This window comes from Aptenodytes patagonicus, chromosome 1 (assembly GCF_965638725.1).
Source record: "Aptenodytes patagonicus chromosome 1, bAptPat1.pri.cur, whole genome shotgun sequence".
Classification (NCBI taxonomy): Eukaryota; Metazoa; Chordata; class Aves; order Sphenisciformes; family Spheniscidae; genus Aptenodytes; species Aptenodytes patagonicus.
The window spans coordinates 153,758,787-153,785,958 of NC_134949.1; the positions used below are offsets into that span (position 1 = coordinate 153,758,787).

General features: G+C 41.6%; 1 protein-coding gene across 1 annotated transcript in view; it reads right to left on the minus strand.

Annotated features, from left to right (window-relative positions):
• AFF3 (ALF transcription elongation factor 3) overlaps positions 1 to 27,172 on the minus strand; it is a 333,696-nt gene that overhangs the window by 5,442 nt on the left and 301,082 nt on the right. Inside the window, exons 14-19 of the mRNA XM_076328910.1 lie at positions 24,140 to 24,341; positions 21,440 to 21,567; positions 8,098 to 8,161; positions 5,304 to 5,440; positions 3,240 to 3,311; positions 722 to 815 (exon numbers count right to left, since the gene is read on the minus strand). Of these exons, the coding sequence (XP_076185025.1) occupies positions 722 to 815; positions 3,240 to 3,311; positions 5,304 to 5,440; positions 8,098 to 8,161; positions 21,440 to 21,567; positions 24,140 to 24,341 (697 nt within the window). The remainder of the gene's footprint in view (positions 1 to 721; positions 816 to 3,239; positions 3,312 to 5,303; positions 5,441 to 8,097; positions 8,162 to 21,439; positions 21,568 to 24,139; positions 24,342 to 27,172) is intronic.

A 27,172-nucleotide genomic window follows, 5' to 3' on the forward strand; every position in this document is an offset into this window, starting at 1 on the left:
TTTTTCCTGAGATACTTTCCAGAGAAAGGTTGCCTGCCAAATAAAATATATTAAAATACTTTGAATGACTTCCTGTCTTATTCAAAATAACCAGGGTTTGGACCTGGCAGAGAGTGGAAAACAGATGGAGTAGCAGGCAAAGCAAAGGAGGAAGGGGAAGCCAGCAGTACCGTGTCAAGTACATGGCAGGCGGTTTGGTTGCCCTCTGATGCTTTTGTACAGCTCTCACTGAAGGCAGCGTGGGCTGTTTGCCAGTTCCTTGGGTAAGAACATGTCCCACTGCACTGTCCTACCTATCGATGCTGCTAAGTGGAAGCCCTGCAGCTGAGGACTGATCTAGATCAAAGTCTTCAACTCACAGGTAGTCTAGTGGGAAGTGTAATCCTGGAGGGGATTCTTAGAGCAAAATCTGCAAAACCTATTTGCAACAGAGCTGGATAGCGCTAGACAATCGACCAAGAATAATCTGAAAATGCCTGTTTGTTAGTACAATAATAAATTTCGCATCCTTCATGAAGGGACACGGTGTGCATTTTGCAAAGAGGGGCCCTTGTGAAGACAACAGAACTGACTAGAGATCAGGCGTTGCCATGGGAGTCTGTGGTAAAACTCTACTGACTTCACAGGGGAAGAACTAAGCCCAGCACAGCTACTGTTTTAGTAAGATGCTGTACTTCCTATAATGACACACTGATCTAAAAACATGTCACAAAGAATGCACCTTGAAATACTCAATAAGCGCTTTCGAATACTTGACCGCATGGTCTCTCTTGAGTCGGAACATCCTCCAGTACAGAAGGGCCAGGCAGCGGTAACTAGAACAAAAGGGAGAGCAGAAGGTAAAGCGTGCCCCCTGAACAGAAATCCCAATTAATTATCTTAAATTCTCAAACTAACGCAGAGTGGAAGGCTGACAACACCTTGCTTACGGTTTTTATCACCATTTGTTTACAGTACTTCACACTTTGCCATGGATTCATGAGCAAGGCTAGGTGTTACAGCCACTGACAAATGCTACCAGTGAGGTACTAAACAAACTATACTCAGAAGGGTTTGCAGGTTTGGGTTCCCAGGCCTTGACTCTGAGTCGAAGTCTGCACACTTGACCAAAGGCCTCTCCCGTGAAAAGGTCATTACAGGCCTGGAACCCAACATACGCATTTTTTTTAAATTTCTTTTTGTAAATGCAAAAGCAGCCTTTTGGGGTGTCTTATCCCGGGACTTTATTACAACAGCCCGGAGCCTGTATAATTAACTAGAGTTATAATGGGTGTATTTTGTGTACACCAGTGGTCTCTTCCAGCAGCTGGAGATAGCTGGGAAACAGGGAAACCTCGGACCTGCCCACATTTCACTGACCACGGTCCTCAGTGGGAAACCAGAATGGAGATTGTGTTGGAGCCTGGAGGCTGTTCCTAGGCCACCTGCCTGATTTGTTCCCCAGGGGAAACCAGCAGTGGGCTGAAAAACTCAACGTGCTGTATTGGAACTGTCTGACCCCGTGCTCCTCATTAGTCTGCAGAGAGCCGCACACCTTTAATGCTATGTAATTAGATGAGAGTAATAGCTGTTAACAATAATGATACATCACAATAACTGATAATCAGCATTCAGGACACACGAACTCTTTTCTTCGCTATCGGCTTTAGGTGCGCTGGTCTATTTTGCAAATCAAGAATCACCACCACCTCTTCCCAGCAAGCTTTTTGATCGGCAAGTGTGGGATTGCCCGTCGGTAACACAGCTTTCGAAGCAAAAATCTGGCGTGTTTTGCTTTTCCTTTGGCAGCAGAGGCCTTATTTTTAAAAGCAGTATTCGGTCTCCGAGCCAACCTGAAGCAGCAGAAGGTGCCTTGAGTTTGGAAGCGCAGGGCGCCCCCCGCCTCCCCGCGCCCAGGAGCTGCCCGAACCTCAGCAAACCCCTCGAATTAGCAAATCGCTCTTGGAAAAAAGTCCCAGCCAGGGTTTCCCAGCCCGTTCGCCTCCCGTCCCGAGGGCAGGAGGTGACTTTCTGCCTTCGGCCGCTGGAGGGCAGCCTCTCCTTAGGAGAAGCGGAGCCGGGCGCGCCGGCCGCCCGGCCGCCTGCCCGGCGGGCGCCGGGTGGGAGCAGCCAGGGGCTGCGGCGGCCTCGCAGAGCGCCGTAACTCTCGCTCTGTCACCTTCACAGGTACGGCGCGTAGGCAACGGGTGCCGCTGGCTGGCAGAGGGTGCGTTCGGAGTTGCTACTCGCCGCCCGGAGAAGGCACCGTCTGCTTTCCCTCGCTCTGACCTTCCTGCTGCGACAGATGCGGCGGCTCCGCCAATTCGGATGCGGCTCCGCGCACGCCGGAGCGCTCCGGCAGTTCTGAGCCACCCTCCGGAACGTGGCTTTATGGGTTTTGGGTTTGTTGTTTTTTTTTTTTTAACCGTTCCTTAGTCGTTTTCCCACCTAAGCGTTTTTAAAGCAACTGCCGTGAATGCATTCTGCACTCCTCCCGGTGGCACAGCAAGCCGGTGACAAAGAAAGGGCATTGAGGGAAAAAAAATTGCATCTCTCAGTATTTTGTTCTTTTTTATACAAATGATTAATTAGGACTCCTTATTTATGGAGGCTAAAGATGCATTTAATTTGGATTTTTAACAGATGGTTAATAGATGTTAAAAACACACTTGCTGATTGTAAATGTCCACTTACTGAGAATCAGTAACCATGTAATAGGTATTTTATGTATTAGCTACATAGATACTAAATTAAAATTCGATTTTAATAACGTTTGAGTATTTTACTAGCAATCAGCAACCATCCTATAGAATCTAGGGTGCGTGCGTATATATCTAGAAATCTCAATTTAGAAGGTAATCCAAGAGGCTTAATTATCACCATCCCTGTATCTCCCTTCATATAACATAAATATAATATACGATTATTGAGCCTAAAATGTCAGCCACAAAAGAAATTACCGAGCTATTGGTACAAAAGTACATCACTCATAAAAACAACAAACCATCAGGCATTTAAAAATTAATTATGCTGACGTACCGTAGCTGACCTGCCACACTCAATAAGTATGAATTGCTTATTTACAGAGACAGAATGCAGACCTGGTACAGTGATACAAGGGCTGGACCCTCCCGGAGCAGAAAGTATTCTCTTAATTTCAATAGACAACATAATCCTGTCTGGCTGCATCCAGCATCTGATTTTCAAGAACTGGCTCACTGCAGAAAAGAAGCCTTTTGAGGAAATCTTGATCTACTAACCATAATGCTGCCAGCTGTTTGTCTTCTGGCGTGGCGTTGGGGCCTGAGTGGGTTTTTAGTCTCACTGCATACCTTAAGCAAAAGGAAAAAAGCCAATGTGAGTTAACCGAGACAGCTTTATATTACTGATCAGAGCGCTAAGCTGGCCGATGTCATTTGATCTGCCCCCTTATACATATTTGCTCAAGTTACCAGACATACATGTGCTTTTTCTGGTTGTGTTTCAGAGCTATTTTGCCGTTAGCAGTGCCTCCCCGCACTCTTTAAACAGCAGTAACTCCCTTGAACATCCGTCAATCCAGAGGGGAGCCTAGCTGGCGAGGTGATGCTGTCCTACCACAATAACTTCTGCTGCTGTGGAGACCCAGTTACACAGAATTTATGCAGAAAGGTTTCCACAGCGTTTGAAGACAGACGGCCTGCCTTGAAGCTGGTGCTGCCCTCACCCTGCCAGTTCTGAGCGTGTCTACGCAGATTTGCTCCTCCAAGCAGAGCACAGCAGAGGGGGAACATGCGGCTCAGAGCTATTTTTGCTCATATGACATTACATTCAAATTCTATAAATATTAAACATCCACAGAGGTAGCACTGCTGTTTCAAGAGTGTATGTGCTATGCAATCACAAATTAGTTTCTGGAAATCTCAGCTTCCAGCTGAATACGTGAACAATGGACAAGGTTAGGACAACACACAGCACTTCTGGGCTCGCTTCCAGAAAAATACCTGTTCCCCATAATTAGCTGCTTGTGTTTTTTCTTATCTTTGCCTTCAAACTTTAATCCTGGTACCTGTGCAAAGATTCAGCATGAACGTTTTGTTTCAACAGGCATACCTAGTAAACCACCTATTTTTCTGAGCTGCAGCAAGTGAGATCAACAGCAATTCACACTACAACACAACCACAGCTACACACGCTATTGAAAGCTATGGATCTGCAAGCAAAATTCATTTCCAGAGTTAGGACCGTATATTTACTATCATGAGAAAAGACAGGGCAGACAAAGAAAGAGCTTTCTGCCTTTTGAAAAGAAGAAGGGAAGAATTGCGGAGATGGGATGTACTATTTCTTACTGAAAAAACCCTTTGATTTTGTTTAATATCCTTCCAGTTAGAAAGCTGGCCTCAATCCACTGAAATGCATGAGAAGACAGCCCTAAGTGGAATAAAATGCCAATGGAATTGTTAACATGCGAGGAAATCATTGCATCAACACTAAGTCCAAAAGAATGCAGGTGTTTCAGAAGCTTTGCTCCATTGTGAATATGATTAACAATTAAAATGTTTTACTTCCTATGAACTTAGTCCTGACAAGAGCTGCGTGGTTGACTGTGCACTAGCAGTGCGGCTTTCTCTCCTAGTGTGGCCGGGCTCGCTCTCTTGCAGAGAGAGTCACTCAGCTGCTGGGATGATTTTGACCTTTGTGTTCTCTACCGACACTGTCAATGATGTTAACTATTAGTACCAACTATAAAGGAGGAAAGGACTTAAGAGACAAACTTCCTTCACAGGGACTTGAGGGTGGGACGGAATTCTAGACTGTCCTATTTGGAGAGCAATGAAGGTGACTAAGTATAGGGGTCTGCTTTAGTGTGAGCTGGACTGCTTTTGGGACTCCACTGGCTACAGTAGGAGCATACACACCAAATGGACCTTGAGTGACCATTTTTCTATCACTGTTCACATCTTCTTTCAGGCAATCATTAAACTGCAGTCTTAAACATGTTGCAACATTTTGCAAACTAGCACTCCATGAGAATGTTTTGGTATTATGTATTATTATTTTTCCCTTTTGAGTAGCACGGGACTTATACCATGAAACTCTTGAAGTAATTTGCAACTCAAGTAATATGAAAAGCTTTGGGGTTTTTTTTGCATTCTACACAGTTTCCTGATTTAATTTCCATAGAAATCACAGATGATACATACATATTACATATGACTGACCAGGCATTTGGGAGGACCTCATTTCTCCCCTTCTACTGTATCTAGGGAATTATGTGATGATGTAGATGAGCATGTTTGCACAAACAGAGTAACCCCTGAGGTCATCTCTTCCCTTCCTACCTGATGAGTTCAACTGTTTCTGAATACATTGTATAAGGGGATTTAGATTCCATTGGGCCTTGTTCCATTGCATTTCCACACTCAATAAACGATAGTGCTGCTTCTGCATAATTCAGTGCCTTTCCAAACTTTTCCACCTAGAGGAAAAAAATAAGGACACAGAGAAATAGTGTAATCATCAAGATATGGTTATATTTGATGGGATTTTCTCAACATCAATTGTAAACTTGACGCAAGTTGGTATATCTTCAGATTCACAAATTTTCCTTCAAGAAAACTAAAACCCATCAAACCCTGTGCATCAGTGAAAATCATAAGATACAGAAAGTAGAGCTGAAGAAGGCTACAAAATGCTATTTGGTCCACACTCTTGTGTCCAAAGAAGGATCAGCTCTGCCTACGACATTCCTGATCTTTGTCAAAGCTCTTCCAAGTGCTGGAAATTCCACAAACTCATCAGGCCTTTTGTTCCAGCTTTCATTAAAAAGGGTTTCACATACGTTTGCAAATGTAGTTTTTCATCACTCAACGAAGGTAATGATTATTGTGAACTAAGAGAATCAGAAATAATACTTTGACTACTGTCTCTCTTATTCAAAGGCTCATCTCTGTTCTCATGTCTTCTTTATCCCTACCATTTTCAGCACTGCTTGACCACAGCCTCCTCTTGTCAGGAATTTGCTTTCTATATCCTCCTCCTCTTTCAGGGACTGCTCTGCTCCCTCAGCTTCTCCTGCCATCCTTCTTCCTTGCCCCATTTCTTCTCCTATTTTCAGTACTTCTTTGACTCTGTGTATTTGTGTACTTATACACATATACGTACATATATGTCCTCAACGACGGTGTATATGCAAATGTGCACATAATGTTCATATGTGTACACTTACATACCACTTATCTGCTCTCAGAAGTTCGTTTTTGATGTGGATAGAGGTGAGTCATACTAATACCTCTCTGTCCTGACTTCTCTTTCCTTCAGTCAGAACTCCTGCGGTACATAAAGCCCATTAATGGACTGGATGCATTTGGTTGAAATCTGATGCACACAGTGAAAGGTTAATGGACCTTATTCTTTTCCGAGGGATAAAGATTTTAAATAGTAACTTTGGAATGGCACACTGGCTTCACTCTATTTTAGGTTCTTAGATGACTCCCATTGCGATCATACCAGAGAACTTCACAAACTTTTTATTATATTTCTCTCCCCGGTGCTCTTGTGCGGGTGGAGGTGCTATTATCCCAATTTCACAGATGGGGGACTAAGGAGCAGAGAGACTTAGAGTAATTTTCAGGCTGCTCACTCTAAGTGCCTATGTTAGGTATTGCAGGGCCAAAGTAGGAGCTATCGAGCCCAGCAAGGTGATTCAAAGTGCCTGGAGGCACTTTGGCAATATGGCGATTCCTCCAGGATCCCTACACAGTCAGTGAGGGAGAGGAAGTACCTGCAAAGAGTGATTCACAAGGTGTAAGTAAGGTGCTGGTCCACTGTGTACGGAAGCTGAATGTGAAGGATGTTTCAATCACCTAACACTGATGGGAGGCTATTTAAGCTGTGCCTAAGTGACTCTCATGCAGGAAACTTGTAGCAGAGCAGAGAATAATGCTCGCACCTCCTGTTTCTGGGAGTCTACCATAAAAACATTTCTCTTCAGGCTAAGAATTTCCTTTGCATAGTAAGTGATTTTTTCCATTCTGTTTAAAGCAACACACTAAAATGCACCATTTGTACTTCTCCACATTTTTTTCTGATTTAAGACTCACTTTAGAGCAATATGGAACTGAATAAACCATGGAAATTTGCGCTAATAAACTCAGGTAGAGTGTAAAACTCGGTGTTAGTGTCCTAAATTAAGGGCCTGCTTCTGCTTCCTTGGCTTTTTTACATTCTGCACAGCTGAGAAAAAGAGGTGAAGAAACAGAGGCTCTGAGCTACCTTTCTTGTTTCCTGCTGCTGTGACAACAAAGTGTCTGTCTGACAGAGCAAGGCAGGACTGCAGCTACTCCCGCCTGCAAGCCAGCCATATTAATGCAGGGTCCCACCCCATATATTGCAGGTGCAATACGTGAAGAAGCTGTGCTAGCTTATTCATAGTGCTGGACAAACGTAGCCTTGGAGAAAGCTGAGAGACGGCTAAGCAGAGCTCTCCTGGAGCACTGCGTACTTCATTGCACCCATTTGTTTGGGAAGACAAGCATCTCTTTAGTGCTCCATATAACCTCAGATTCCCCTTTTTCAAGTGGGTCTTACCGGCTACATTTTTAGACAGGTCACAGCCAGGGCCAAGAATCTCTTTGCTGCAACAGTCCTTTGTGTGCAACGTGTTCCTCTAGGGTTACACAGATTCCTTGTGTGCTTCTGATTACGTTAGGAGAGGTCTGCCATGAAACCAGGATTCTTTTGGCACTGAAGAGCCAAAGCTCTTTAAAAAAAGTACTAATACCTCAGCCACCAGACCAAATTTGGGAATGCAATTATAGGACCTAGCCAGCTAGTTAAACTGAGAAGATAGGTATGTAGATCCCTTGTGCAGCCTCCATTACTATAGTTACTAATTAAAGCAAAGGAAGAAGTGGAAAGTTTTATTTATCCAGGCCTTTATCTCGGTAAGTCATTATTTGTTAAGTCATAGTTTATTGGGCTATGAACATCTGATTATACAAACATTTCTTAATTTAACAAGCCTAGCCATCCTTATAATAGATTTTATAATTACCCCAGCAATACTGCACTGATGAAGAAACTGCATTACAAAAATAATTTGGAGCAACATAACTGGAAAGAAAATGTTCTCACCATTGCATCTGCTTTATGCTTCTTCCGTTTAGCTTCCTGCATAAAGTAATCTGCATTGTGTGGCCTACCAGGGGAAAATAAGAAGACATTTTATTATTTTCTGAAGTGCAGAATATTTTCAAGTTATTTTTCCCTTATTTTAAACCTGATTTGCAAACATTTTTAATGAAGAAAATACACTTATCATGTAACCATGCATCTTCTATTTCCAAATTGCTGCCTGTGGAGACAATAGCATTTATGGCTGTTCTCATTCTTTAGAAGTCAGTGATTCAAAGCAAAAAAAAGCTAATAAAATGTGTTTTTATGGATTATATAAACTGCTTCCCAAATTAGTGCAGTTTTGATCTGCAAAACGGATGCAAGTGTTAAGTGGAACAAGTTATTCCATCTTCTCCTCTCCCTGATGCTTGCTTACCTCTTTTTCTCCTCCTCTGTACATTGTCATTTGCCTTGGCTTCTCCCTCCTCTCAAAACAGATGTGTGTTTAATCTCTCCGCCTTGAAAACACGCATCGAACCTGCTTGCCTCCACAACTACCATCTCACCCCCCTTCTCCCTCTTATCTGTAAGCACACTGAGAGTGCTGTTTACTTTTGCTGCCTGGAGTTCATCTCTGACTCGGTGCTGGGCTGCCTGCTACAATTCCACTGGCATTGCTCGTGCCAATTTCTCCATTGATTTCTCCTCAAACAGATCTCAGAGACTCCATCCCTTCCTTAACCTACCTGACCTACTGCCTGCAGGGCACCAATTCAACTGCTGTCTCTGTGCTGAAATTCACAAGTCTGTTTCTGATCCAGACTTATCCACTTCCATTCAAGCTGAAAACACAAACTGATGTCTCCTTGGAAATGTCTGGTCACCACCTCAGTGAGCTCCTCGTGACTGAAGCAAATTTCTTCACCTCTTCCCACAAACTCTCCCTATTGCACCTTTCTCAGTCACTGTGGAGAATAGCCATTTGCCATGTCATTTCAGGCCATAACCTTGCATCTTCAGTTGTTGCCTCTCATAAAAGTCTTCATATTTCCTGACCCTGCAGATTCTTCCAGTCTCATATACGTGGGAGATGGCCGCCTTCTTTCTCTACTCAGCTAAAACATGTCCTGGTTCTTCTCAGCTTGTACTGTGGTTACTCCCATATCCTCGTCTCTCTCAGAGAAGGAAGTTCTGCGTTGCAACATAGTTTTCTTAATATTGGTCACAGTGCCATCCCTTTGCCCTTATCTAATGAAAATGAGTTATTCCTGAGTAGTCAGAGTATGAATTCTGATGTTTTTACCATTCATGCTTTTAAGTGCTTGGTGTTGTAAATGATATGGTATTATTGCCACTTAGCAATCTGTTGTAGGTTAACCCTGGTAGGCAGCTCAGCCCCACACAGCCGCTCGCTTACTCCCCTCAGCAGGATAGGGGAAAGAATCAGAAGGATAAAAGTGAGAAAACTCGTGGGTTGAGATAAAGACAGGCTAATCAGTAAAGCAAAGCAGAATAAGGAATTCATTCACTGATTTCCATCAGGAGGCAGGTGTTCAGCCATCTCCAGGACAGCAGGGCTTCATCACGCTTAACGGTGACTTGGGAAGACAAACATCATCATTCCGAACGTCCCTCCCTTTCTCCTTCTTCCCCCAGCTTTTATTGCTGAGCACAGCGTCATATGGTGTGGGATATCCCTTTGGTCAGTTGGGGTCAGCTGTGCCTGTGTCTCCTCCCAGCTGCTTGTGCACCCCCAGGCTACTCACTGGCAGGGCAGGGTGGGAAACAGAAAAGGCCTTGACGCTGTGCAAGCACTGCTCAGCAATAGCTAAAACATCTCCGTGTCATCAATACTGTTTTGGTCACAAATCCAAAACACAGCACCATACAAGCGGCTATGAAGAAAACTAACTCTATCCCAGCCCAAACAAGTACACAATCCTAACTAGTTTTTTTGAAATTGGGATTTCTCAGCACCCTTGTTTAAAAAAGTGTTTTGTGTAAGTCAGAGAAAATGCAGATCTAAAACCTGAAGTCAATGGGATGGATGAGTCAAAAATTCTTGCTGACAGCAGTAAGAACATACTCAGATCCATAACTGAGATCAGTGGGAGCAATGGGGAGCCCCTTGACAGAAAAGGACTGCCATATATACTTCCTTGAGACCATAAGGCTATTTGACAGTGCATTTACTTAGTCTGTTTCCTTCTACTGAAGTGCACACAGTTTCAAGGACATTTAATTGCATAACGGAAGGTTAGTCAACCTTATTTTGATGAGAAGGAAGGCTAAATATCACTAGATGGAACTAAAATTCAAAATCTGGCTAATTTTGAATGACCTCTGCCCTAAAAAGCTTGTTGATATGAAGAAAAACAGTTCCTTTGCTCCAACTTTCTTTAAAATATTATTCTCCTTCAGAGTGGAATTTCCCCCCAGCTTACTCTAGCCAGTAGGTCAGAACGGGGACTACAGTCAGGTTTGCGTCCCAGTATCTCATAACCTACTGCAAATACTTCCTGTGCCCAGCAAGATGCTAACATTATCTTAATAATACAAACCATCTGGATTTGGTCTTGGTCAACTATGAAATATTAGACAGTGAAACAGTGTTAGCTTGATATAGAAAAATAACGATGTTTTCAGAACCATTGAAAGAATTCTTAATGTTAATTCCCATCTCTCTTCATCTTGTGCAATGACCTAGGTAAGACGGTTTACTATGAAGTGCCAAAAAGCAAAGCAAAGCAGAGCACATCAACAAAACAGTGGTCTCATCTCTCTGAAATGATCAAAGTGATGAACCTTTACAAGATCCTTTCAAACTCAGGTCTTTAAAATATGTCCTTTGCAACATTCCCTCCCCTATATCACCCAGCACCGTATGTCTAATTTGCTTGTTTGAAGCATGGTAAGAGGCTGTAAAAACAAAGTGAGATAACACAATGTAATTATCGTCTACTTATAAATAAGTTAATTGTAAAATGGTTTATTCTCCCGAGTTACGATTAGCAATGAGGGTATTAGCAAGAGGCATGCACATTACTGAACCAAGAAGCCTGCTTTGAGGGCCCTGCTATGGGGTGGTTAACCACAATGCAACGTGCAAAAACTGAAGTCATCGGTTTGTACTAAGTCCTATTGTTTTTTGGGAAGCCTAATATAAAAAAGAAACTATTAAAAGGCCATTTTAAAGCAAAGCATATATATTCTCAATGTGAATGTTTAGGTATTTCCATAGGAAAAGTACAAGATTGATTTACAAATCATGGGATGCCTAACAGAAATTAAGATTAATTGGGAACAAATGGATAGGGTATGTTTTCTTCTAGTTTCTTAAACAGAGCTTGTTCAATAGTGTTAATAAACACAGCAAGTCAATTTCTGATCTCTTTATGCCATCTATGAAATACTATTCTTCAATTTATCACTACATGTTAATAAACTTCCTATTCAGATTACTGATGTGCGTGTTGGGTGGAAATGGAAAGCTGAAATGTCCTGTAGGTTTAATGTATGTTTATGTACATTGCATACATTCCTTATACCATTTTAGTAACAAAATAAGGATGTGCTTGGATTTAATTATTTTCTGATTTTTTTAATGAGAAAGGTTTCAAATTCAGTTTTAAGTTCCCACTGCACATGAACATCATTTGCCTTTTTAAATCCAGTATACTAGTTTAAATTATTATGTCATGAAGTAAAAAAACAGAAAAAAACCCCTCTTCCTTGAAGGTAACAGGTTACCTCAGCTCATGGACATATGAAGACACATGAGAAAGCTGATGCATGAATTAATTACTCAGGATAGCTCTTTTGTATACTGCACGTTTCATATCTATGAAGTTCACAAAAGCTTGTTAATCATATTCTGATTTTACAGACCCTTAAGTTATAGTGACTGAGAACCCATATCTGTTACAAACATGAAGGTTCATCCAAATTTCCTCTGCAGCTTGGCCTATTTAGTTACATTGGTGATAATCTCAGACTGGAGAATTTGCAGGTAGTCTCATTGGATGCTAATTTCAGATACTGTATGTTATTGATGAGAGGCATCTTGAGGAGAAGCAAATCTTTTCCCACTGACGAGATTCAGAAAGATCTGTGGCTAAACCCCTTTTCAGGTCTTTAGTCTAAGGTTTGCGATCCCTCTGCAGATCACAGCCTCGCTACAGCTTGAGAAACCAGAGAATAAAGAAAATTTCTACAGGATTAAAATGGTACCAGACTACTGGTTGAACCGGAGTGGATGAGAGTAGCAGAAGAAGCACTGGAGTCTCTTCGTTAGGCTTACTGGTCATGAATGTAAACTGAAGCCCACGGAAAGTTATTGAGCGACCTCTGGTTTTCAGACAATTTAGTCAGATTCTCCTCTTAAGTTATTTACAACTGTATGTATCTGTTGGTGTCAGCACTGTCACTCCAGATTTTGAAACAGAATTCAGGCTTCTTTTTAAAAAATAATATTTAAAAAGAAGTCTGACTTCAAATTAACAGGTACAAACAAGCGTTTTATCTCTATTAATAATCTTGACTGCACAAGAAAGTCTTTTGTTTCCGAATATCTGATTGTTGGTACTTTTAGAAATGTAGTCCTCTTCAACAAAGCCAAAAAGGAGTTCTAATACACTGCTCTAATGCATCTCATATATCTCTCTGAAAGGCAAGAGAAAGAGCGTAAAGCATCAGTGCCAACTAAGTCAGGCTGCTGGTGAATTCTCCCTGGGATCAAGTGTCATTATGTGAAACTGGCTGCTCTCGAGGAGAATTTACCCTACTATGTTGATTGGGGAAAGCAATCAAGTACCGCTGGAACCAGTTCAACGCATTCTCAGTCAACACTAGCCAGTCACCTAGGCACTGCAACAGAATCCAGCCTTTTACAGAATAACCCCCCCATGGCTAGATCTGATAGTACAAACAAGGCCAGGCTTCCTTTTCAGCAGCGGCATTCAAACCATTTATGACTTTGACAAGGGCAGCCTCAGTAGCATGGCTGTGGCTGAATCCAGGATGAAATTTATCAAACAATCCGCTACTGTCCAGAATTTCTCTCACTCGCCTTGCCACCACTTTCTCTGGGAGCTTGTTGAAAACCAGCAGGAAAGGCAGCATTTCCATTGCTTGTTATGTTGCGCGGGATCTCAGCGTGAGGTGAGATGGCCGTGGGCATGGTAATTACTCCCCTTCCAGAAGCAGCCTTTCAGAATTTCCGGGCTGTTGAGCTCCTAAGAGTGGTGTTACCATTACCCAGGTGAAATGCTTGTGTGTGTATATGCTTCTCTCATCCTATTTAGCTCTATGCCATTACAGCGCATCTCTGCCACCTTTGTCTTTTGCTGCCTTCTCTGAATTTAATTTATTCCAGTTTAGCAGATAATTGCAAAAATGTAAACTCATGCAGTAAAAAAAAGGGAAGAGAATCAAACAAAGTGAATCAATAAAAGCCTTACTTCGTACAGTAATTTATCAGCATCTACTGCAACACAATCTCCTTGGAACTCAGTGCAACCACTGGTATTTACAGAGTACGGTGTAGCTTAGACTCCAATATACAATTTTAATTATAACTGCATTCAAAACCACATTTTTCATCTAATTTTTATACTTTATATGAACTAAATACTAAACTATAGCATTTTCTGCTTCATTTACATAATCTACTACTTGTACATTATTTCTTACTGTGGCATGGTGCTTTATGAGAATACATTAAAAAAAACTAATAAAAGTTCAATTAAACATCATAAATGTAGCCAAGTGCATATTTTAATACCCTTCAGAGATAATGCTGCTGAAGTGTTATAAAAAAACAAACTAGTGCTTCCTCAGTGTACAACAATTGCATGTAATAAAAGCAGCTTAAATCATAATTCTAAATATAGGACCAGTTTCACAAGTTTAGTAATCTAGACCCTAAAAAAGTGAGTGTGCTGGAAGGGAGAAGAACAGCGAAATAAGTGACTTTAACATTTGGTCAGAGCTAGAGGCGAAACAGAAGAAACTGGCCTAGCCAGGGTTAGCCCATGTCCAGTTTTGAAGCTGTGCCAGTAGGCCCTGAACTTTGAGTCCAAGAAGAGAAGAAAATCCCGTAAGAGCAAGAAAACCACGTAAAGTGAAAGGCAGGCGTATACAGCCCTGCCTATTTGCTGTTTCGTACTGGAACATGTGTCAGGAGCATGTCTGACATGTTGGGTCACAGATAAGGATGGTCATTTTGGGGGTAAAGGACAGAGCTGAAGCTGAGGAGCGGGTATTACTATACAAAATAGTCTTCTCCCCTGATGTATCATGGCCTCCTGCCCATTCCACAACTTAAAATAAATGCTGTTTTATGGGACATGGCACTGCTGTGTCTGGGGCATGGCACACATGGTAGCACACAGGGTTGGGGAGAGCCCATGGCACTGTACAAGGTGGGTACCCAGTTACGGGAGTCTCATGCGCACTATGGCAGACCCAGCAGGTCTGGGAAGTTTGGCAGAGGAGCATACAAGTGGAGAGGGCAGAGAGAGTTTATGTGACCCATTTAAATGATAATGCTATAGGCATTTCAGAAAGACAGGAACAAACAATCTGATTGGAGTCAGGCCAAATGTAAGAAAAATTTACTCAATCACACAACTACACAACTACTATCTTGTTGGGCTTAGTATAACAAGGTCAATATCTTAGATTAGATGAATAGATGAATAGTACAGATACCTAGAGAGGGAGTTACTGTTGCAAAAAATAGCAGACAAAATTAAAGCCTGGCACCTAATTTAAATGAAATGAAGAAGGATAAAATAAGTGGGGATTCCTATTTTGGCAAAAATGCAAAATCCCCCAGACTAACCATGTCAATGTAGTGAAATACAAGAGACCACGAGAAAGAGTTAAAATTCACTACAAATTCCTGGGCACGACCCAGATTCATGATTTAAAGATATCCATGTGAAATCAATATCTAGACTAAAATATGCAAGGGCAAAGTGTACAAGTGAAAAGAGATGAATGAAAGAAGTATTAACAATAGGGACTTGGGCTCCTGTATTAAAAGCAGAGGGAGAAAACATTACATCCTTGCAGATAAACTACAGTTGTGTCTCTTTCAATGTACTTTAAATAGATATTCTGAAATCAAGTAATTTCAGTCGAAGGTGGGGTGAAAGTCTTTACATTCAGACCTAGGGAGAGAGGGCAGGACCACGGCGGTCCAGATTTATATTGTTTTAAAATACCATGGAATCACACCTTGAATTCTCAAGAGGCAGCTGAAAACCAAAGGCAGAAAAATCTTTCTGGACGAGAGACTACCTGGCAGCCAGCTCCATGTTCCCAGCTCTGATGAGTGAGAAGCCAAGGTGTGGGTGAAACTGTTGAGTGACAGTACATGTGAAACCTGAGTCAATGAATGGGGTATCTGCACTGAAAGGAGCAGGCAATCCTGAAACAAAGACGCTATCCAGGGCTCCTGTCCTGCATTGCCTGTCTAAGAAACTTCAGTAATCATAGGATTTGAAAGAAATCATAATCTAGGCACTAGAAGACCAGGAAAGCATCTGATAGGGATTTTGGGAATTCATATGCCTCATGTGCATTGAGTCATCACAGCCCCTCTCCAGCTCCATGACTCATTGCTGGTTCTCAAGATGAACAGGGTACTCCCAGGCTAAAAATGAATTTGAACAGTCTACCTGTGATTCTCTAGGCTAAAGTGGTTACGATCATCTGCTAGTGTGGTTCATTATCACTGCAAGATGAAAATATCCTTTGTATGTTGAAGGACTGATCAGGAAAGCTCCCAAGGTTCCTTGGGGGATCACAGCCTTTGCACCCTAGGGCCATTACAGTGAGCCTTTTAGTCCAAAAGGGAAACTTCTGGGTAATTGTATTGTGGAAAATGGACTTGAAGCACAGTCTTCAAACATATGTAAAGATATTTTCCACTGTCACAGGGACAGCAAAGCTGACTTAGGAATCAAGCTGCACATAGAGGCATTAGAATATCTCGTACACACCACACCTGTGAATCCTGGCATTGAGGGTGATGAAAACCCACAGTGCTCTGTGATCCAGTACAAGAAGACAAACCCTGAGTTACACTGGGATGGACTTCTAGCTCTTCGAGGAGAAACCAGTGTTTGCCACCAAACCTGAGGGAAACAAGCTCTGTCAAGAACCAGAGGTGTGGAAGAATGGTAAACACCATGGGAGGTTAGATGAGACTTCCTCATATTCAGTACGAGACCTAGACTAGTCAAAGAGCTGCAGGGTTTGGAGGGTGCTCATCACCTGCTGTAGGCATCTGCTTATTGCTCACCAGTTGCAGAGGTGAGGAAAGACTGGGAGAGACTGGTGGGAGAGATTGTCCTCTCCCTGAGAGAATCAGCTCTGCTGCTGGGACCCGGAGGAGGGTTTGCTGAGCCTGATTAGAAGACCCTTGTCCTGCTCACTGTTATGATTCATTGTGGACTAAAGGTATTTTCTAGTCAAGCTGTAAAGTAAGAAAAAGGCACATCAAAATCAATTGATGCAAACAAATCCTCTTTCCTGAGTGGCAAAATTATCAGAGGCCATTTCAGATCTGAGTCTGTCAATAAAACCATTCCTTGGCTACGTCTGTGCAAGTGAAATAAGCAGGGCAAGGATACCAGCTCTATTGTTTGATCATCCATGCTGTTTAATTGCTAACATTCTCCCTGGCATAGTTTTGAGCTCGGTCCCAGACAATGCCTGGGCACAGCTGAGGGACAGCACAGGCCAGGGACTGTTCTCAGGAGGCAGTGAGTGTTCTTTGTTTTGGGGAGTGAAGACAGTTTAATCATATAAGCATAAACAGTGCTGGACCACTTGCCCATAGGAACAGAGAAGGGGCATGGATGTAGCTTGTAAGTTCAAACGAGGTCCACAGCTCTGGGTTTTCTTTGACAACAGGAAATAGTGGCTATGAATTCTTTACCCCATGAGAATCTCCTGCTAGAGCTGATTAAGCGTCTATTTCCCACCAGACCAAGCTCTCACAAAGCGTCCCTAAAAAGAAAGGGGGTAGGTGGTCTTGCAGAGAACAGAGAACATATTTAATCATGGGAGGCAGTGTCTGCTGTCTAATAGTCTAATGTTATTTTCTCATGGGCAGTGTACACATGAGAAAATTCAGTGCCACAAGAAGGGAAGAAGAACAATGGGATGGTCAGATGAAGTCTTGAAATCCCCCAAAGCCAAGAAACTGGGAGCACTCCAAAGTAAGCATACGAATTTATGAGGAACTTAGTGTAGTAGACGTTGGTCTATCTGACCAGCAATTTTTTAGATTGCTGATGAGAAGAAAGAGGAGCCAAGCTCTAATCCTTAACTGTGCTCCTGAGGATGTGCTCAGCACTACAAAAGTCTAAATACTTCAGAAGACCAGGAGTCCTTGAGGCATTTTGAGCAATGCAAAATGAGATGACTTCCAGATATTATAAGGGAGTCACAACCCAAGAGCACCTTTTCCTTTCCACTCTGAGGCAGAAGAACAGGGAAGAGGAGACTGAAAATGAGGGACTTGTGGTTCAAGCCAAAACAAAGAGATGCACCAAGAACTTATCTTTTGAGCTCTTTATGAGCTCTATGCATAACACCTTTACAGGTTGAATATTTTCTGGGTATATGGTTTACTGGTTGACAAACACACACAGGAATGCTAACTCACAGCAGGATATGTACCTTGGACAATGTCAAGCTGGTGCGTGTGTGTAGCACCTAAATCCATAAAGGTGGAACAAACATTCAACAAAATATGAATTAAAAAAAAAAAGCTGCAGAAGATGTATTATCTTGCTCCTATAAGGCCAGAAAAAAAGGGAAAATAAATCTAAATGAAGAAAAACCACACCCCAAATTTGAAAGGGTAACCCACAATGCAAGTGAGAAAATAATCCTGAGGAGCACGTTCTGATTTAGCCATAAGGAAAACTGGGAAGCTGGGTATGCTCTGCTCTTTTTTATACCACACATGCAGTATTTTGAGGAGGGTGTGGGACTGTGCCCTCGGGCACCCACAGCATGTCTGTGCTTATCACTTCAAGGACAACAGACTTTGTTCCTAAATGCGGTTATTGGGAATTCTATCATTCAGTGAAATTACAGCAGGACTGAATTTGGCTTGAAGCATTATTATGTAGCCTTGAAAATGTTCTCTTCATAGAGTCAGAAATGGCTAAAAATCCAGGAAATCTTGTTAAGAATTAATACTGGAAACAGCATTGATGTCACTTATACACGTGGCATGCTGGGTACCTCGAAGCATATTTAGAGCAGGCAGTAAACAATGGCAAAACAGGGGAAGTAGGATTTTGCCTGCCTTTTGAAGACTGTTAGCTGTATTTACTTTTATATTGCGATGTATGTGTATACAGCACTCTGCCAAGCAAGATACACTTTTTATTGACCTACTTGTGTTCCAATTTATTGCTAGTGACAGCTGTTGTCAATGATTTGGAGAAAATAAATTGAGAATAAAGCAAAGAGACATGACACTGATTGGTCAAAAAAATTAGTTGTTGTTTTAAATCAAATATAAGGGATTTAGTCTCTTAAAAACTATAGATTCTGATTAAAATGAAGACTTTAAAGCCATGGCTGGATTATAGTAATTCAGAACTTCGTGGATTATGAGAGAAATACTTCATAGGCATCATTTTGGACAAATGCTGCCATTAGGATTACTACATAATTTTAGACCTACTGTATTGCATTTCTTCAAATCCTCTGCTGTGGTACTATACGAATTTGAAAGACACTGGCTGCCATGTTTAATTTGATCCTTCTAACATGTGAGTCAAATTTGTTGACATTTAACATTTGCAGCCAGTCTCATCTGCTACATTTCAGTGACTTCTCTGCACAGTAATTTCAGAATCAATGTCTAGTGTAGCTGGTATTCTGGTGGTGTTTCCTAGATACAGGTTGTGGATGACAGTTGTACAGTACACGAAAATCTCCCTCCTCTAGTTAGCACAACAGGTATTTAACTGTTTCTGGTTTTTAAGGGCAAATTAACACATATTTGATTCTGTGTTTTATCTTACTTGGCTTTTTAGATTGCTTTTTTTAATAGGCCACAAGTTGCTTGGGGACATTCTACATGGAAGGCACTATACATGAACAGTTTTATTGTATCTGTATCTGAAAAGGTGAAACAGTTTTACTGAAGATGCCTGCCAGAGAAATCACATGTATCACTAATGGAGAAAGCAAGTGATAAAAGCCTCTTAGATGATAGAGATGGTGAAAAAAACAGTTTTCCTATGACAGTATTCTAGGGGAAAAACAAAACAAACCAGTCCCCCTGTTTTTTGTCAGCATCTTGAGGGAAAATCTGATGAAGATACAATAGTTCTGTTGTAGCTGTTTCTGACTGTGTTTTTTTCTAATCCAAACAGATGAGCACATCCTACTATTTTGACTTTTATCAGGCACACTAATACCTTTCTGCCTTATATGTACATGTATAAACTGCAGAAAAATTGAACAGTTGCAAGTAAATTATAGATTATAAAGTATTCTAAGAGATATGAAGAGTTAGGTAGTACTTCCAAACAGTTTCAAATTTCCTCAGTGGAGATTGTTGAATAAATACACTGGAAGAGTTAAAAAATAACATGGAGGGAAGTGGAGAAGGAGGGAAAATAAGAATATATATATGTACAGGGAGGAGTTTTCTCCAAAAGGGACAGAAAAATTGATTACATTTATTCAACTTACATCTCCTTATGGCTGCCAGGAATACACACAGACATTAATCTCATCAGTCTTTTCTTGACAAACAAAACAGTTACGTCCTTTTGAAGTCTATGGGAATTATTTATGCCTTATAGTAGGAAACCTGGATTCTCTATATGAGAGGCTGCTGTCCCTCTAGTTGTCCCTGAGAGCAGGTGGTGTGAATAAACATTATAATTATTACAATTATTATTATTAAATTCCAGTTCTGGTAAGAAGCAGCTCCTGAGGAAACAGGGCTGTTTTCCCAGGGTTTCCCTTGGTATAAAAGAGTTAGCGATGTTGTAGGTGAAAGTCTGGGAGTACGAAAGGCGTGTTAAGGTCACACAGCTTACAGAGCTGTATTTGCTCCAGGCAGTCTGAGGCATAGCTTCAAGAGAACCTCTTCTACACTAGAAAAATCAGTATTTTCAGGCCAGAAAATTGCAAGTCAAAAAGAATCTGGATTTTCTAGATACTAGGATTTCAACCTTCAGTTTCATCTTTATACCTCATCTAAATAATACCACATCCTAAATGACCCTGGGAAATGAACCAGCAATTTTAATTTACCAAAAAGAAAAGAAAGACAATTACAGGCTGAAATTCTTTTCAGAGGAGGAGAGCAGGGGATGTTTGAAGGATGTAGTGGAGGAGGGGAGGGCCAGGTATCCCTCCAGGTACTCATGCCACCCACTGTTGATTCCTGCTCACCCTGCCTTTGTGATACTTTTTTCTGAGCAGCACTAGCAATGACAGCAGCAGCTGTCAAGGCTCAGGGATGCAAGGCTCCTATGTGTCCTCTCCCCTTGCTCCAAAGGGTGCACAAGAAGGGTGCCCCTGTCACCCTGCCTTGCTATGGTTCTGTATATATTAAGTCTGATGTGTGCATAATTAAAGCCAGAGCCTCAAGGGTACTAATAAAGCCTTAATGGCCCTGTCCTGCTTCATGTGGGGCCTCCCCTCTCTGCCCATGGGCTGAAGAAATCCATTTAAGCTCAGGTCTGGGCCTTCACTCCCTGTCCAACTCATTGTAAGTGTGCCTGTCTTCAGCCCTTTCACAGCCATGCTTGTGCCTGGCCATGGCCCTCGTTGATCTGGACCCTGACCTGGAGACCGTCTTCCTGGCTGGACTTCAGACCTGCCTCACCACTACGCACACCTGGCAGTCACTGGGCTGTGTCTGACCCTCACCGGACCTGATCCTGACCTGACTTCCTGGCCTGACCTTGGGCCTGCCTCATCACCATGGTCTTGCCTGAGGATCTAGGCTCTTGGTTGAACCTGACTCCACCTTTGGGCCTGCCCTGCTCACCTTGCTTGGGTGTTGTGGGACTGGACCCTGGCTAGCACGGCCCCTACCCTGCCAGCCGTGTTCTGCCCCTTGGCTCCTGGCTCCCCGTCCTTTAGGGAACAGCCAGTCCTTACTGCTCCCTGATGATTAGAGGCTTAATTTATTATGAAAAATTAAAGAGTTTATATAGTAAGTCTCATTCATTTCTCGATGTACAGTATTACTATAATACTTCTGACCATGTCTCAGTTCCTGTTGGACAAATTGCATTTTTCTCTCTTTAAATGGAGAAAATGACATTGTTTTCTTTATTTTAAAGTCATCTGTACTTACATATCATCGAAGATAAGCTTTGTCCTTCTGCAGTCCCTGGGTGTGCTGGACAGAGGTGACCAAGGCTCTGTTTGGGACTGGGGCTTATTGCAGAGAAGAACATTTTCTGAATTCATGTGAATTGCTTTCTAGACAACAAACAGCAGAGAAGACATTGAGGAATTGGCTACTAACTTCAAAAAAGCAACTAATAAACAACAGAGCGTCTTTGCATTGTGTTGTAAATTGGCAGTTAGTTTTCCTACTATTTCAGTAGGGAGTATGTGTAACTGTCCTGTCACTGATAGCCACAAATTCACAGATATTGCTCAGAGCACTTTCTAAAGGGCTCGAGTTTCAATGTGATATACGGAAGAAATGGAGCTGAACTATTAGTAACTATCAAAACATGCTGAAACACAGTAAGTGAAATTTTTAAATAATAGATCTGTTGTGGTCATTTAGAAGATCAAGTTATATCTCTAGTCTTCAGCTGCCAAACTAGCATTGTACCTTGCCTCAGGAGAGCAAGGCTCACTTGTTTGTCTTGTTTCATGCTGCACTGCTGATGTGCCTATGCAGTATGAATTTGTAGCCCAAGGTCCAGGTTTCTTTCTGTTCTGGGCCCCTGATCAGCCTGAAAGATCACTGCTCTGTGCCACAGTGGAAGCTCATGTCTTTTGGCAGGGTCTCATGCGTTCCCTCAGCTGCAGCCCTCTTCATGTGGCCTCATGAGCCATTCGTCCCACTGAGTGACCTGCTGTGTAGGCTACCACGCACTGGTACAGTGCAAAGCAGAGGGCCCCAGGTTGTTTTTAGTTGATAACCACTGCCAGAAAACACTGTTCTTTCTCTGTCGGGTGACGGACAGAAACGCAATAGGGAAATGGACAAAAAGCTCAAATGGATAAAAGCCACTCCCTGGCTTGTGGTCTCTGACAGAATTTCAAAGGACCACTTGGGCATGCCAGTTAGATGCCAGATGGGAAGTTGGGATAAAACAAAGCTAACTTTAACATTTATAGTTCATGAGCTCTCATCTTCTATATGGCACATCCAGATCAGTTCAGCAGGCTAAAGTTTTCAGATGAATAACCAGATACATAAGAATTTTATTGCAAAGGTTGTTAAAACGTTGACCAAATGGTGCATTGCTAGGCTATGCAGAAAATCTCAGTGAAATGCATTTGCTAAGGGTGTGGATCATAAAGCAATCACCTTTTACTTTTGATTTCCAGCACATTTGCCTGTGAAGGAATTTAAATTGTTTTCAAGATATCCAGTGAAGAATCATATCATTATAATTCTGAATGGGTTATAAACCTCTAAACTTATGTTTTAGAAGTTAAAATGTTTAAAAATTTACATTTAATCCATGAAAAAATAAATTAATGACTATGATATGTTAAAATCCCTTTTTATTGGAATATTTTTATGTAATTAATTTTATTTCAATTTACCAAAAGCATCTGTGAGATATTCTTGAAACACACAATTTATGACAACTTGGTTTTTAAAAAGTGTCCAAAATTAAGATTATAGTTACTACTTCCCCCTCCACTCTCAAAAAATAAATATCTTTAAGTATATACATGTATACTTAATATATACTGTGGGGCCAGTTATCCACACAACAAAAGTAGCTGGAAGAGACCACTGCTACAACTCAGGTGGTTTGTTTTCCTGAAAGTTGCTTAGGCACTAATACTTAGGCTTTTGAAGCCTCTTATGTATCAAATAACAAATACAACAAATAGATATAGGATAAAATATATAAATAGCTTTTGTAGCAAGGAGAGGAGCGTGGGCCTTTCTAGCAGCAGCAGAATGCCCTAACAGTTTGACTAGATGCTCCAGCAGTGGACATCAATATGATGGTACCCAAATTGCTTCTTCTAGGTATTTCACACAAAGCAGAACAGCTTCGAGGCGAGGATGTGACAATATTCTGCCCTTGATCTTCTACCGGCAGCGTCCTGCAGGCTGGAGGGTAGGGTATGATTTTGAGAGGTGAGAGAGAGAGAGATGTGAATTCCCTCAATCAGAAGAGCTAACAGGCTCTTTACTCCAGCATCCTAATTGCAGGACTCATGCATAAATGGGGGCAGCATCTGCTCCTGTCTCTCTGTGCTCTGAAGGCAGTAGCTACCACGCGGTGCAGTAATACGGCCTTATCTGGAAGGGGGCTCTGGACACATTTAGTGTGACCACGACTCTCTCATAGGTATCTGAATACCTGGGCTCTGATGGAGCTGAGTTGCGAGGCTGGTGCTAAGCTGTTCATCGGTGTCAAGAGTAAGTAGAAACGTCTGAGAAAGTTGGTTGTAAGACATGTAGGAGAACTCGTCTGCAGGCACACTCATGGTTAGGCAGCGGCTGAGTAGAGGCCTTATACAGCAGAGGCCTTATGCACCATACTTTTGGATGTAGGGGGCTTGCATTGTGCCCAAACAATACTCTGGAGGCCTAAATCCATTTGTTTTGGGCCATTAGCTTTTACCTTTTGCTTATGTAGCCTTTGGTATCTGCCTACTTTACAGCCTGCCCTCTTTACTTTCTTCTGTGCCTTGATAAACTCCAAATCAGAAAAACTGAACTTACAATAAAACATTCATTATTACAATTTTTTTGCATAACATTCTGCAAAACTATCACAGACTGCAATACAAAGTGAAAAATATATAGCTAGGCTTTATATTGTGAACAAGAGCATAAACTTACATTGAAGTCTCCGGGATGTGGCTGTGACTGGATTTCACCCTTATGTTTTTTGCTGGAGGAGATGGAAGGTAATAGACTGCTGCCATTAGGTCTGCTGGAGGAAGTTAAATCATCGTTGGAGTATTTGTGTTTTGATGCATCAGAGAGGGGAGAGACGGGTGACCGAAGCATTTTCTCATTTTTATTTATTGGTATTGCCGAGCTGGAAATGGAAATTACAGTAATGGAGTGTCACAAAGCTGGCTTTGAGAAAGGTAAATGTTTTATATATTACCAAAACTTTGAATTTAAAACCTGCTGGCAGGATAAAGTCTATTGGTATCTGGAAACAAGCTTACAGTATTGGGACCAAGAGTTCATTTACAAATTTGTATCATGTTTCTTCTCTTTCCCTTCAAGGCAAATTGTAATTCTGGAGTTAATATAAAGTCTGTATCAGAGTACTTGAAAAAAAATACAGAGATAAATGGCCACTTGCTCACCATTTCTTAAGGGATAGCTGGAGACAAAGATTAGGCTCTGAAGTGTAAGTTCAGGTTATGGAGCCCTATTTCACCATTACAGGTGACAATTTATAAGCCATGGCAATAAAACCATATGTGAACTAAAACAGGAAATGTGTTTAAAGATGACTGGCTTGTCTTTGTGCTCAATGCCCAGCCTTTGGTAGCACTGTTTATACTAATCTAATACAGATTTTGAAGACAAAGAAAGATAGGCTGGTACCACAGACAAAAGGAAACATATGCAAACAGTAGACACACAGAAATGTGAGCTGCTCTGTCTTCTAAAGAAGAACGCTGTAACGCAGACAGTATTTTCCGCTTTCATTTATTTGGGAGAAGCTTTGGATGAGGAGAAGTCAGACAGACCGTAAAAATATGCCCAGAAATAAACTTCAGATGCACTAATTTGAAGAAAATATTTAGCTGAAAATCTTAAAGCAACACACACAAAATAAAAGTTTTTTTAAGGAGACAGTTTGCATTAAGGCTAAAACTGTGATTAAGGTCAGACAGACTATTTTAACACAATACCTTTCCCTGTCACATTCCTCTTTATTCAGCCTATTACTTTTTATGGACATTTCTCACTTCTTTATAGTCACTGTATCAGACAGTATACACTTAATGGAATCGCAAAAAAGAATATGGTACAAACTATACTTTATTTCTGCACATCATTTCAGAGAACAGAGCTAATTAAATGTGCTCTTATCATACATTTGTCCATTTATCTGGCAAGTCTTTAAAAACTAGCTGTGAAAGAAGCCATGAATCGTAATTCAGAACCTTTCCTGTTTCCCACAGTGTAGTACCTTTAAAACACAATGTGAACTCTTTTGCTTTAATGATCAATCCTGTTTATGAAAGCAAGAATCAGGGTGTGTAAGATGGACAACTGTGCCCTTCTTCTCCCCCTAAGAAAAATAAGATCTTTAGCACTATTTGGAATGTGCAGGCCGATGCTGTCATTTCTTTTCCTCTTTCAAACATAAACCCACGCCTTGACTAGCCATACATCACTGTCAAAGTGCAGGCCTAATGCATCCAAGAGAAACCATAGCTCTTTGGAAGCGTACCCAAGCCTCAAAAGCTTGGCCCAGAGCTTGTGAGGAGTAGCTGCAATTTGTAGTTATGCTGCAGACCTTCTACATGGCCTTTTGCACATTGCGTAGGGCCCACCTAAGTGTATTGTGAGCAGTCAAACTGCAGCAGCACAATCATCCTATACTGAGAAGCTGTGCGTAACAACCTGCAGCGAGCTCTGGTCTGCTGGGAGTGGGCAGATTGTGGCACCTGACGTAGATGCAAGGTATTTGGGGTTTTGACGTTTTTTGACGCTGCAGCCTTTCTTGTCAAAGAGGGCCTTGCTCAGTCTGCACCTCAGACTGTAATTCCACAGTAGAAAATGCTCATGTCTGAAGGTGGTTTTGCTCCTCTCTTTGCTACCAGCCCTCAGCTGTGCTGTCAAAACTGTCTGTGTGGCTCTGCTGGGAGCTGAATAATAATAACCTGGCCAAAAAAAAAAAAAAAAAAGAAGAAAGAGTTCTGGTTTCAGACAAGTTTCTTGAGTGAATTTACAGGAGAGCCTCACAGACAGCTATGGTGGCATAACTGGAGGGGGGATGTGCCAGCATGAGCAGCCGATGGTTGCAAGAGGGACAGGAGGTCCTGATATCTGCACTGCTGGTTTAGCTACAGCCTCAGTAGCCCATCCTCAGCTGTGGGAATATTAGCATTTGATATCATGCCGTACAGTAGCATAAACCACAGAAACATCTTGAAAGCAGGGCAGACCAGGGAAGAATTAGGAGGCAAATATACGTTTAAGACCTTCTTCTTTGTTTCTTTAATGTACAGTTGCTACCAGGAGTATTGAATATAATGTCAAGCAAAGCACAAATTATTGTCCTGCTTCCAGGAAGCACAGAATTAACCCTGTGACATAGTAAGCTATGACAGCCATGCTATTCTCTGAAAATGAATGCGATGTAAAACATATGACACTGCGGTAACAGGAATGGCATGCCTGCATGCAATCACCTACAATAAAACAAACTGTTCTGTGTATTGTTTTCACTTTATGAAACATATGTGACATGTCAGGACAAAGAAATCGAATGCATATTTTTGAATAAGCACTATATATATTAGTTTTCTCCATGATTTTTTCCAGTATTGATGACAAGAATTGCTCAAACTCATCAGTGATGCATACAACAGAAAAGCCTACTACAATAAATACAACTATTCTCTAATTTTAGCAGTTCCACCTCAAGAGATACCCTGGTACTACCAGAAAATGATTTTTTTTGAAATACTGATGACCAGCATGTACTAAGCAGCATGCAGCTGAACTCTGAAAAGATGCATGTCTAAGTTTGACTGCTGGAAGCCTCCAGAGAAACTCAGCATGATGAATCTGACATTGATAGGGGTCTGTGTGCATAAACCATGCCAGCAAATGCTAAATATTCATCATTTGTTTCATGCCCTGCATCCTTTGAAAATCTGATTGTTTTTAAAGTCT